At 67.2% G+C, this 12,332-nt stretch overlaps 1 protein-coding gene across 1 annotated transcript; it reads left to right on the top strand.

The window, feature by feature from the left end:
* Positions 1-9,529: 9,529 nt before the first annotated feature.
* On the top strand, positions 9,530-10,525 carry PHLDA2 (pleckstrin homology like domain family A member 2). Its single transcript, XM_082749272.1, has 2 exons — positions 9,530-9,997; positions 10,203-10,525. The coding sequence occupies exon 1, from the start codon at positions 9,591-9,593 to the stop codon at positions 9,984-9,986; it is 396 nt and encodes a 131-aa protein (XP_082605398.1). The 5' UTR covers positions 9,530-9,590; the 3' UTR covers positions 9,987-9,997; positions 10,203-10,525.
* Positions 10,526-12,332: the final 1,807 nt, after the last annotated feature.

The following is a 12,332-nucleotide window of genomic DNA, read 5'->3' on the forward strand; positions in this document are numbered from 1 at the left end:
GGAAAGTTCCTGCATAAGGCCCACTTCTGTCTGTCTTCTCACTGGTACTTTGCCAGTGGAACCTCCATTCCTTCCTGAGAGGGAGCGCTCCCCCCAGAGACGGGTGTCACACGAGCCCTTGCTCAGCACGTGCCCGGGGGAGTGCAGCTGCCCAGAGAGGGTGAGCACGCAGCCACGCCTCCCGCGGGCCAGCTGCCCGTGCCCAGCTCACCCTGAGCCTGTCTGGGGGCCTGGCTTGTCCCTGGGAGTGCCCACATGAAGGAGCGGGAAGTGCTGCCCAAGGGTTTGGAACAGCCGGGCTTCCATGTGCCCCAGACAGCTAAAACCAGGACGTTCTCGGTTCTTGAAGTCCCCGGCCCCCCACGCCCTACCCAAGCAGCCTGCGGGTGCCGGAGGTGCTTTGTTCCAGCTGACACAGGATGAGAACCCCATCCCCCGAGGGCGGTCGGCGGAGAGGACACGTGAGCGCAGGGAGCACCTCTTGAGGGTGGGCCTCCAGACCTCCAGGGCAGCTTCTCATCCCTATGGACCCTGCCTGGCCAGGGCTCCCCGAGTTCTCCACGTGTCCTGTTGCCCTGGAGCGTCCAGGGTGCAAGCAGGGGCGACACACAGTGCTGTGCTCGGGCGATGGCGGCACGTTGGCAGGGACGGCTTCAGCGGGGAGCACCTGTCCTGCTGGCCCGGGGCTCACTCTGAGCGTGACCTTTCCGGGGGATCCTCTCCCGCTGGCTCCTGAGCCTCTGCGGTGGGTGACAGAGGCGCCTTCACGGCAGCAGCAGCACTGCTCGGCCTGAAGGCTGCCGGGCCTCACCGAAGAGCCACGGGACTTGTGGGACGAGCCCCCTCAGATCGGCACAGCACGGGCTGGCAGGGTGCTGGGGGCCCCAGGGGCCGGGCTCTGTTGGGCCCCCTCTGCCCGCAGCTCCTAGGGATTCACTGGGAGTCGACACGCATTGCCTGGGCCGGGAGTCCAAGCCACGCCTGGCCGCCATGTGCTGCCATGGCGTGGGATGGCAGGGCTGGGAGGAGCCCGTGCCCTTCCTCGGAGACTGGCCGAGTCCGTGCCGCCGGCCCGTGGCGGACGTGGGCCATGCCTGAGAGTGTGGTCCTGAGGAGCTGCCGACGGGCAGCCCCGTGTGGGTTCGCATCTGCAGCGGCTCCCTTTAGAGCCTGGCGAGAGCAGCCTGCCGCCTGGGCTCCGAGCGAGTAGTGACTGGGCTTGCTGGCTCTCGGCGGCGACCTGCACGGTGCGGGCAGACCAGGCGTGTTTTCTCGTGGGACCAGCACGGACGACGGTGGGAGGGGCGTCTGGATGGTGGCCGTCTCTGGAGGCCCTGGGTCTTGTTTCTCTGTGGGAGGACAAGAGTGTGCGTGTGTCACCAGCACCCCCATGTGGCTTCCATCATGGAGCTCGGTCCCTGGGGCCTGCAGGGCCTCAGCCTGGCGTATCTGGACAGCAAGACTCCAGCTCGAAGCCTGAGAAGCTGTGTCTTCCCCCACCATCCCTTGTGGCACTGCCTCCTGGCCTGTCCGCAGAGCTGTCCGCTGGACGGGGAGCCTGGCATCCGTCCTCCATCCGGGCCTCTGCTGGCAGCCCAGGGAGACCGCCGGAGGCTCTGTGGGGTCGTTCAGGCCCTGCTGCTTGTGCCAGAGAGGCCCCGAGCCGCCAGGAGCCAGTGGGGAAGGGGGCACTTGCAGCGGCTGTTTGGGCGATTGCTGGCTCTGCGTGGGTCATGACCCCTGAATTGCCTGGAGCCACCTTTGCGTCCCCCTTCTGGGCTGGGCCACCACAATGCTTTTCAGAGGCTTCCAGTGACCGTCCAGGGCTACCTTTCCCCCCCATGGGCTCTGCGGCCTGACCCTCCTCCCTTCTGTACTCCCTCCTTAAACTAACTTGTTCTACACGAGACTGGGCCCAGCTGCCAGGTCTGTCCTTCCTGGTTCGCCCGCCTCTGCACCCTTAAATCTGCGGGCGGCTCGGCGCCTGCTGAGTGCAGGGCGCACGCCCAAAGTGGAAGGGTCCCAGCCTTGGCTGGGGGAAGCCAGATGCAAAGAAGAGCCTACAGACGACGCACTGTTCTGGCTTCTGGAGGCTGTGGGATGGCCGGGGCCGCGGTGGCAGGGTGACCGGGACACCCCCGAGGAGACAGGGACTCTGGGAACTGCTTCACTTGGGAGTGTCTGCTTGTACATGCGTAAACTCTGCCTCAGTGAAGCTACTTTCTCAGCAGTGCCCCGGAGTTGGGGTCAATCCACTTAAAATTCTGGTTTTCCTCTGGGTAAGTTAGGAATCGTGTCCACCCAGGGCCAGGTGAGTGGCAGAGGTTGCCCACGCCCTGCAGTGGCCAGCAGTCCCACTCCCCCTGAGTGCTAGCCCAAGTCAGCCCTGTGGCTTGTGCTCCCAGAGAGCGCCCGGGCCCGGGGAGGTGAAGCCTAGACGTCAGCTGGCCTGTCTCGGTCGATCTGCCAGTCTCTGGCCCGCTCTCTGCTCAGGGGTCTTCCCTGTCTCCTTGCCCCCGCGTGCCCAGTGGGTGTGATGGGGAACAACACAGGGTCACTGCAGGGGAGGGCCTAGGGCAGCAGTGGGAGACGTGTCCTCTGACCTGACCCTTTGCTGCACAGCCCAGGAAGGGTTCCGCCCGAGAGCACTGTGCCCGTCGGGGCCACCCTCGGCTCCGTGCCAGCCAGCCTTCCCCTCAGCCGCTGCTGAGCTTTGGCCCCTGCCTTGACGTTCTTTGAAGCAGAGGAACTGGCCGCCTTTCTGTACAGGCAGGCACACTCCCCTCTCCAGCCGCCGAGCACAGCCTGTCGGTGGGGGAGCCCCAGGGACCCCAGACTCAGGTACCAGGCCTCCCACCCACCAGGAGATGCTGGCAGGCGGTACCCCCAGTGCCAGGGGCTCCCGGACCCTCCTCAGCTGACCCCGGCTGAGCTTTCCATCCTTCTGAACTTGGTGTGATCCTCCTCGTTGGCCAGGGACCCCCTCACCATCAGAGGCCACAGTGGTGGGTGAAGCCTACATTCCAAGGTGGGTGAGGCCTATACACCTCCTTGAGGCCAAGTCACCTTGGTGCACCAGGGCAGAGCCCCTGTCCACCTCCAGGATGTCACCATGGTGCCATTCGCGGGGCGAGCGGGGCCCAGATGACTCCGCTCAGGGAGGGTGGCGGCCGGATGTTCCTTTCCCTGACAGCCCAGCAGGCGTGCCTGGCCCAGCTGGGCTTCTGTAGGCCCTGGAGACATGGGGTGCCCCCCCCCCCCGACAAGAGCCGGAGACTTCCCAAAGCCCAGGAATGTTAGTGAAGCTCCCTAGTTCTCAGCTTCTGCTTCTGGAACATGGGGAGAACCCTCCCTCCTGGGCACAGGCCAGAGGCTTCAGAGAGAAAGCCCAAGGCACATGGCTACAGCCGCCTCCCTGCCCAAAGCTTTGGTCCAGGCAGAGCCGCCCACGCGGGTCCTCTGCATCGCCTGCCAGTGTGGAGCGGGGCGGGGGGGTTGCTTGGGGACGGGAAGGCCTCTGGGACGCAGGCCAGCAGGGAGGCCCTTGGGTCCCTACCTGCCCGCATTTCTGGCAGGGGCTGGAAGTTCCCAGGAGAGCTCCCGTCCTGGAGAGGGGAGAGCCGAGCAGAGGAGGGGGCTGGGAGGTGCCCCCCCCCCACACACACACAGCCCTGGGAGGAGGACGGGGGGACCTGCAGCAGCTCCGGGAAGTGCGGGGCTGGGGCTCACCGTTAGGCTTCTGGCCTCCACATCTGGGAGGGGCGTGATGGTGCGGCGTTCCCGGCCATGCGATGTGCGGTGCTGCCCGCGTAGCCCAGGCCGCTCACGAAGGTAGTCGCCGGCGTCCAGGTGCTCAGAGTCGGGGGCGGCAGCGCGGGTGGGAGGATGGATGGGGCCCGGAGGGGGCGCCGTCAGGGCGGCGGGCGCTGTTTGAAGTGGTTGCCGCCTGGGCCAGGACACCCAGCACTCAGGCACTCGGGCGTGGGGAGCCGGGGTGGGACTTGGTGACAGCAGAGCCACATGCAGAGAGCCTTGAGACTTCGGTGCCCACAGGCTGCTGGTGCGGAGGAAGCGGCGAGAGGTCCCCCCCAGAAGAGGGGCACCTCCATCTCCCACGGGTCCTCGACCGCTCAGCCCCCACGTCCACCTGCACTGGGCAGCATTTCTGACTTCAGAGCTGCGCAGAGCACGCTGAACTCTCCCTGGTCCTCGCCTGGGGAAGGCCCGGTGCTGCGGAGAACTCCTGCACATCCTCGCAAACCCAGCACGGAAGGCCCCGGTGGTCTCCGGAAAGCCTCGACCTCCTCAGCCAGAGCTGGCTCATGCCGCCTCTCTGCTGGGCCGCCTCTGCCAGCAGACGTCGTGACCGGCCGAGGCCAGCAGCCCGCCGCGGGGCTGGGGCCTGTGCTAGAGTCGGCGGAACAAAGCAGGGCTCTGAGACCAGAAGCGGAAATCCAGGGGTCCTGCGGCGCTGGGGGTCCTGCTGCATCCTTCCTGCTCCTGCTGCTGCTGGGGGCCCCGGTGTCCCGGGGCTGTGGCCCCTCCTCCCTCTCTCGGAAGGACACGGACCGCATTCAGGGCCCACCCAGATAATCGGGGGTGACCTCTCATGGTCCTCAGTCACATCTTCCATCACATCAGGCAGTAGTGACTGACCCCGTGATGTCCCATCCACTGGTTCCATGGACAGGACACCCCAGGTTTGCCCGCAGGGTTGGAGAAAAGTTGCACGAATGCCGGCTGCCCAGCACGTTCGGGTGGGGGTGGGAGCCGGCCGGCGGGCGGTCTCCGAGCTGTCGCGGTTCACCCAGCAGTCTGTCCCGTGACCTTGTGCGCGCGTGTGCGCGGTCCAGGATCGTTCACGCGGCCTCACTTGTCGCTTCTGAGAATCGCCTAACTGCGCTCCCCGAACACGGACGGGGGACACCGCAGAGGACTGCCCGGGACACCAGTCGGAGAGAACAGCACGGGGCCGCGTCTCCCTGTTAGGGAACATGGCAGGCTCCCGCCAGGGCACGCGTGCGTGTTCACGTGTAAATACATCTCTTTAACTGGCAAAATACACAGAAATGTCCCGTCTTCCCGGCCTCTGAGCGCGCGGCTTGGACACGGAGCACATTCACACTGTTGTGCGGCAGTCCCCACCGCCCTGTGCAGAGCCTTCCCATCTTCCCAGAGGGAAACTGCCTGTGAGACACTGACCCCATCCCTCCCCCGGCCCCAGCGCCCACCGTCCACCCTCTGTCCCCAGAGACCCCGACCACCATCCCGGCCCCGGCGCCCACCGTCCACCCTCTGTCCCCCGAGACACCGACCCCCAGCCCCAGAGCCCACCATCCGTTCTCCATCCACCAAGACATGGATCCCCCTCCCTCCCCTGGCCCTGGGGCCCACCGTCCACTCTCTGTCCCCCTGAGACACCGACCCCCCTCCGTCCCCTGGCACCCACTGTCCACTCTCTGTGCCTGTGAATCTGGAGACTCAAGGGACCCCATCTGGGTGAGATCTGCAGTATTTGCCCTTCTGTGTCTGGCCTTTTTGACTCTGCATCACGTCCCAGGTCCATCTAGCTGTGGCCGGTGTCAGCGTGTCCCTCCATGTTCAGCCTGAGGGACAGTCTGGTGTGTGGACAGACCATGTCCTGTGACTCCATTCATTTGTCGACGGACGTGGGTTGCTTCCCATTTGGGGACCAATCTACCTGCCTGGGGGCAGGAGTGAGAGTCCCTCAGGCAGCCGTGTGAATCCCGGGTGGGACCCTTGGGTAAATAATAGTAAGCAGCCCACCTTTGGGGGGCGGGGTGGACAGGCGCAGACGTCCCTTCTGTCCTGTGATGACGCCGCCCGGGGGCCTGCAAGGGCTGACACCGTCCAGAAGGCGGCGGCCTCAGCTTGTCCGTCTCTGCTCTCCCTGTAGCTTGTCCGTCTCTGCTCTCCCTGTATTCGTTTGATTCAGGCTTCCAGAAAGGTCCTGTGTCCCCGTGACCCAGGCCCCGGGCAGTCTGCCCGAAGTGTGGGCATGCCTGCCGGCTCCTGCTCCTCCCCCCACCCTGGCCCCGGCCCCCCAGCCCCGACCCCTCCCTGAGAGCTCCGACACGCACGCAGAGCCCCCACAGACTTCCGGTGCTCTGAATAGTCTCATTTCTGGGACAAGGAGGTCGACGCTTTTTAGGTCCACATTTCCCAGAAACTTCCCTGAGCACCTGGGCTGGGCTCTGGGGGCCCCACAGTGTGCGACCCTGGCCCTGCATCCCAGGAGCTGATCGAGGTAGTGCGGCATGGATGGACGCTTGCTGGGGGCCGAGGAGGAGGAAGGTGCTCTGGGCAGGGGAGGGGCCAAGATTCACTGATGAGCGTCTGGCGCGGAGGCCCACCTGTCAGACTCCCGCTGAGGGCCCCGAGAACCAGAGAGAGGGACAGGGACACAGGAAACGAGGCTGACCGTGAAAGTCGGGGTGACACCCGCCTCCCGCCCTCCGGCCTCTCCCTTTTCCCAGGTTCCCGATGGGAGGAGAGAGATCAAGGGCGGGCCCGGTGGCAGGCAGCGGTGGCCAATGGGCCATGTCAGCCTCGGGTCAGGTGGCATCAGGCCATCTCCCAGGTGCGTGGACTTCCCCCACCCTCCCGGGGTTCACACTGGAGCCACCACCAGGACCCCAGTTCCCAGCAGTGCATAGTTGGTGGGAGTAGGCCTTAGGGTATGCTCTGACCATCTGAGGGGACTTCCTGGAGGGGGCCGGGGGAGAGGGTCTCCCAGGCACGGGAAGCAGGGAGCACCCCCCCCCCCCCGCCCCGGGGCTGTTCTGAGCACCGCCTCCCACAGGAAGAGGGCGGTATGGAGCCCGGGGCGCCTGGGCTGCCCTGGGCTGCCGTGACGCACGGCTTCCTCCCAGGCCGCTCTTCCCAGGCTGGTTGGGCGAGAGCCTCCGGGGCTCGGCCTCTCACGGCTGCATGGATGAGCTCACGAGGGGCGTTTCAGAGAGGTGCCATCATTCTGTCTGGGCCGTCTGACGTCCTCCCCCAGCCGGACGGGACCGCAAGGGCCCCTGGCCGGATGTTTGGGGACTAGCCTGTCTGCCTGGCGGCAGGAGCGGGTGTCCCCCCAGACAGGCTGTGCGTGAATCCCGGATGCGACCCTTGGATAAATATTAGTAAACTTGGCTCTGACCTACACTGCCTGATGCCACCAATGGGAGGCAAAGCCCGGCAAGGTCCCTCCCTGTTCATTTGGGTGGGGCTACTTCCTGCCCCGGGGCCTTGGGGTGCACAGGCTGGCAGCGGGACCCTCGGCTGAGGCCCTGACTTCTCTGAGACCCCACCCTCCATTCCCTGCAAGTCTGAAAAAGTGACCCCAGCAGACCCCACCTTGTTGGGGGCCCAACAAGGGCAAAGAGCGAACGGAGCCCCTGTCTCTCCGGCGCGTGGCCGGCCGTCCGGCACCCATGTGGCCAAGAAGCCTGGTGGGCTGCAGGTCCCCGCGGGGAGCAGGCCGAATTCGCAGCAGGGCCCCCACTGCCCCACGGGAAGCCGTCTCCCTGCTGGGTCCTCTGGGCTCCCGGCCACCAAATGGCTCAGGGAGGGAGCTCCCCCCAAAAGGTCCTCCGTTGGGGTTACAAGGGCAGTGCTTTGCGTTCTCATCCCTCCCAATTCCCTGCCCCAGAGGGTCCTCCCGATGGGCCTACTCAGGGGCGGGCACGGGGCCCTCTCCTGGCTCCAGGCTCACGCTTCTTAGCTGGGAGCAGGAGCCGGCGGCAGGTGGCCCACGGGGCCGCTGCTGGCCCAGGGCAGGAGCTGTTGCTAGTGAAGCTGCCTGGGTGGGCCCAGCTCCTGACCCCCAACCGTCTGGGAACCCCACCCAGGCTGCCCTGCCCCAGGGTCTCCCTCCCAGGTTGGAGGCCAAGGCTCCTCCCCACTCCCTGTGACGCCCACTTGTCAGAACACCCCCCGGGTCGCTGGCCCGCCAACGCTCCCCGGAGGGGCCTGGCCAGTGGGAGGCAAGGAGATAAGGCCTCACCTGGCCTCACTGGGCACCCCCTGGTTTGGGGGGCCCCCACAGCCCCTTCCTCCCACTCAGTCTGTTCCCCTAGCACCTCAAGCCCCCCACCTCTTCTTCCCCCGGCCTCACCCCTCCCACCAGGGCCCCTCCTCCCTAAGGCCTCACTTCTCTGTGAAATGGGGCTGAGAAGAGCACCCCGGGGGGCCCCGTGGGCAGCTCCGCAGGCACCGCCCCCTCCCCTGGGACTCCTTCAAGCTGCCCTCCTGGCCCTGGGCCCCCAGGGTCTCCTTCCTGAGGGCAGGCAGGGCTCCCATCCTCGGGTTCCTAGCCCCAAGCCCCTGGTCCGAGCTGGTGACCCTGAAGGGCCGGGGTTCTGGACTGCCCTCTGTGAGGTTAGGGGACTTTCGAGGCACGGGACAGGGGTGGCTGGGGGAGGGTCCGTTCAGCGGCAGGGCCGGCTTCCTGAACCCGCACTGGCTCGCCCTGCGCTCTGCCGTCACCAGCGCGAGCACTTTTGGAAGCAGGGACCTGGGTTTTCCTCCGCACCTGCACCTGCGCTGCAACCTTGTCCCCGCCCGCCAGGGCACCCGGGCCCTTCCTGTTCGGTGTGCAGTCCTTTCCCAGGGTCACAGCTAGGTGGGGGTGTTGGAAAGTGGGTGTCTTGAAGAGGCCCTGGCCGCCGGGACCCTCTCCGGGACTCCACCCCCACCCCTGGGAACCGGGCGGGGCCAGCCGTCCCTCCTGCTCCTATAAAAGGGAGACAGTAACTGAGAAGCCCGCCCCCCCTTCCTACTGGGAAGCATGACTCAGCCGCCCCCACCGCCCGCCCCAGGCTGAGCCTCCAGCACCAGCAGAGAGTTTTCGGCACCCACAGGATCTTTCGGAGGCCCCCTCCCCCCTGGGGGGTGCAGGCGGGGGCCAGCCGGCAGGAGGGCGCAGGAGGAGGCTCCCTCACGTCCACGGGGCACTGTCCCCGCGTCCCTCCTCGAACAGAAGTGTTACTGTCCCCACTTCACGGAGGAGAAAGCAGGCTCCCAGCACCCGCTCTCCGCGTCCGCCTGGCCCCGGGGTGGGGAAGACGGAAGGTCCGGCCAGGGGCGGCCCGCGGGGGTGGAGGTGGGAGAGCAGGCCGGCGGGGCAGGGCCCTCGGAGGGTCTCCCGGGGAAGGGCTCTCCGGGCGCGCGAGGACTAGCTGCCCGGGCGCCTGGAGGAGGGTGGGGGTCCGGGCCCCGCGGACTTCCCGCCCTGGGCCGGCCCCGTCCCCCGGCGGTTCCCGGGGCTCCCCGGCGGTGAGTCACCGCGGGCAGGGCCGGCCGCAGCGCATTCCTCCGCGGGGCCGGCGTCCGGGGCGGGGTGGGACCGCGAGTCACCCCACGAGGCCGGGGCCGGGGCGTCGGAGGAACAGGAGCGGAGCGCGCCGCCTCCCGCGGCCGCGGACGGCGGGGGCGCGGTCTCGGGGGCAGGGGGCGGGGCGGGGGCGGGGCCTCGGCGCGGGGGCGGGGCCGAGCCCAGGCGGGGCCCTATAAAGGCGGCGTCGGGAGCCCCGGAGCGCACCGTCCGCACCGCCCGCGCCTGTGCCGCCGCCGCCGCCACCATGAGGACGCCGGGCGAGGTGCTGCGCGAGGGCGAGCTGGAGAAGCGCAGCGACAGCCTGTTCCAGCTGTGGAAGAAGAAGCGCGGGGTGCTCACGCCCGACCGCCTGCGCCTGTTCCCCGCCGGGCCCGGCGCGCGCCCCAAGGAGCTGCGCTTCCACTCCATCCTCAAGGTGGACTGCGTGGAGCGCACCGGCAAGTACGTCTACTTCACCATCGTCACCACCGACCGCAAGGAGATCGACTTCCGCTGCGCGGGCGAGAGCTGCTGGAACGCGGCCATCACGCTGGCGCTCATCGACTTCCAGAACCGCCGCGCCCTGCAGGACTTCCGCAGCCGCCAGGAGCGCGCCGCGCCCGCCGCGCCCCCCGAGTCCCGGCCGGCTCGCGCGCCCTGAGCGCCGCCGCGGTGAGTGCCGGCCGTCGCGCGGGGGACCGTCGCGCGGGGGACCGTCGCGGGAGGCCGTCGCGCGGGGGACCGTCGCGGGAGGCCGTCGCGCGGGGGACCGCGGCCGCGTGTCCGCGCGCGGGGCCTCGGGGGGACCCTCCGCCGGCCGGACCCCGGCCGCCCGCCGCGCGCCCTAACCGCCTGCTCTCCCCCCAACCCTCTCCAGGAGCCGCGCACTGGACGAGTCGGGTCGACGCGGGGCCGCGCCGCCGGCAGGAAACCCAGGGGGCCGCCCGGGACTGTGGGGGACCCGGGCGGGCCGCCCGCCCGCTGACCACAGTGAGGACAAAGGCCGGGAGCCGTGTCCCTGACCCACACGGAAGGATCTTCCCATGCAGAGCCACAGAGCTTCGGCCCGCTGAGCGGGCGCCTTAAATTATCAGACTATATGTATTTATTGGGTGGTTATCATGGAACCATCTGTCGTAATAGTTCGTTTTGCATCAATGTGTTCATTCCAAATAAACTGATCTGTTCCCTTTTCTACCAGCCCAGGCGTGGTGCGGTGAGCTTCCTGCGGCGGGTTGGTGGCCCTGCCCGTGGGCGTCGGGTGGGGGTGGGGAGAGCCACCACCCTGGCGTCGGAAGGGCCCGGGGAGAGCTGTCTGAAGGAGCGCAGTGTCATCTGCACGGCCCTGTTCACGCCCTCCTTGCCAAGCAGCCTCTCCCGAGGCTGGGAAGTGCCCTGAGGTTTGGCCCCGGCTGACTTCTGCTCCTGGGTGTGCCTCGGGAGGACAGGAGAGTGGAGGGGGGGGGGCTGGAAGGCTGGGGCTGGTGCTTGCCCAGGGAGGTCATTCAAACTGCCCCCTTGAGGTCGGTGCACCTCCTCTGCCCACAGACCCCAACGGCCGCCCACCACCACTCGCCACCTGTCCCGCAGCCCTCTGGAAGGAAGCCTCAGGCCTCTGGTCGCCTGCCCGGCTGCGCTCCCCTTAACCCCACCCCACCCTGCGGCTGCAGCCGCTCCTGGCCATGTGGCCGCCAGGTCCTGCTGGCCGGCACCCACCATGTGGGGCTAGGAAGGCAGCGGGGCTTCTGGGCAAGTAATGGGAGGCCTGGGCCGTTCCCCGTGGTTGGCAGCTGACAAGCCGGCAGCCTCTGCCCTGCCCGCCCAGCTGCTTCCTCTGGGCTTGGCCAAGACAGTGTGTCCGGGGCTGCCTGGTGGGGAGGACTCAGGAGGTGAGTTCCTCCAGCCACTGGTGATGAGCTGGCCAGAGGACAGAAGAACAGGACATTGTTCTCAGCCTGCTGAGGGGAAACTTCATTTCGGGGACCTTTCTGGTGGAAAGGATATCAGGGTGGGAGGCAGTGGCGTGGGGAGTGAAGAACCAGAATTGGGCCCTAAAGCCTTGTCACTCACACTGGACGCAGGGGAGCCCCATGGGCCTCCTTGCTGGGTCTCAGGGCTGACTGGGGCGAGGGGGTAGGCGCTTGCCCCTTCGCTGGGAAACCGGAGGAAACCATCCCTTGTGGGGCGCCTGGGGGGCTCAGTCTGTTAAGCGTTTGTCTTCTGCTCAGGTCATGATTCTAGCATCCTGGGATCGAGCCGGCTTCTGGGCCCCTGCAGGCCCCTGTGGGTCTGCTTCTCCCCCTCCCTCTGCCTCCTGCTCCCCTGCTTGTGCTCGCGCACGCGCGCTCTGTCCAATAAATCTCCAAAAAGAAAAGGAACCATTCCTTGCAAGGAATTTTCTCCTGAACACGACCTGTGCTTGGGGGAGGGGTTCCTCTGGAGAAGTGGAGAGAGAGTGGCCCCGGGGCCTGCACGGGCTTCAGATCCACCCCTGTCCTGCCCAGACCTTTATGGAGACTAAGGGTCAGTCAAACTCGGTGAGATCCCCGTCCCCCGTGCAGTTCACACAGAAACTGGTCTGGTCTGAGCTCTTGGGCCAGGAGAGCTGACGGACCTCTGCTCTCTGCGGTCCCTCTGGTCGGGACCGTGGAATTTTGGGGGGTTGGGGGTCCCGAGTTGTAACAACCAGTTTTCCAGGCAGCCTGTGTGCGGGGCGGTGGGGGGGTGACCTTCCTGGTTTCAGGGTCGCCTGCCCCCACTACTGGATTGTTCTCTCTGGACTGGTCATGCTGGCCTCCCCTGCCTAGTGCCCTCTCCCCAGACGGGGTGGGAGGTGAAGGGGCTCCCCGGCTCTCATGACTTGCTGCCTGGCTCCACCCACCAGGCGCCCCCACCAGGGAGTGCGGCCGTCTCCCTAGACCTCTTTCCAAGCCTTGAACTCCTGATCCTCGTTCCGTTCACGTGGGGTGACTGACAAGGGCGAATGGGCAGCGGCGTGCTTAGCCCT

The sequence above is a fragment of the Mustela nivalis genome (genome assembly GCF_964662115.1).
Source record: "Mustela nivalis genome assembly, chromosome: 9".
NCBI classification, from domain to species: domain Eukaryota; kingdom Metazoa; phylum Chordata; class Mammalia; order Carnivora; family Mustelidae; genus Mustela; species Mustela nivalis.

What these genes read in the sequence shown, in the direction of transcription:
- PHLDA2 (XM_082749272.1), top strand. Translation starts at nt 9,591, where the DNA reads ATGAGGACGCCGGGCGAGGTGCTGCGCGAGGGCGAGCTGGAGAAGCGC.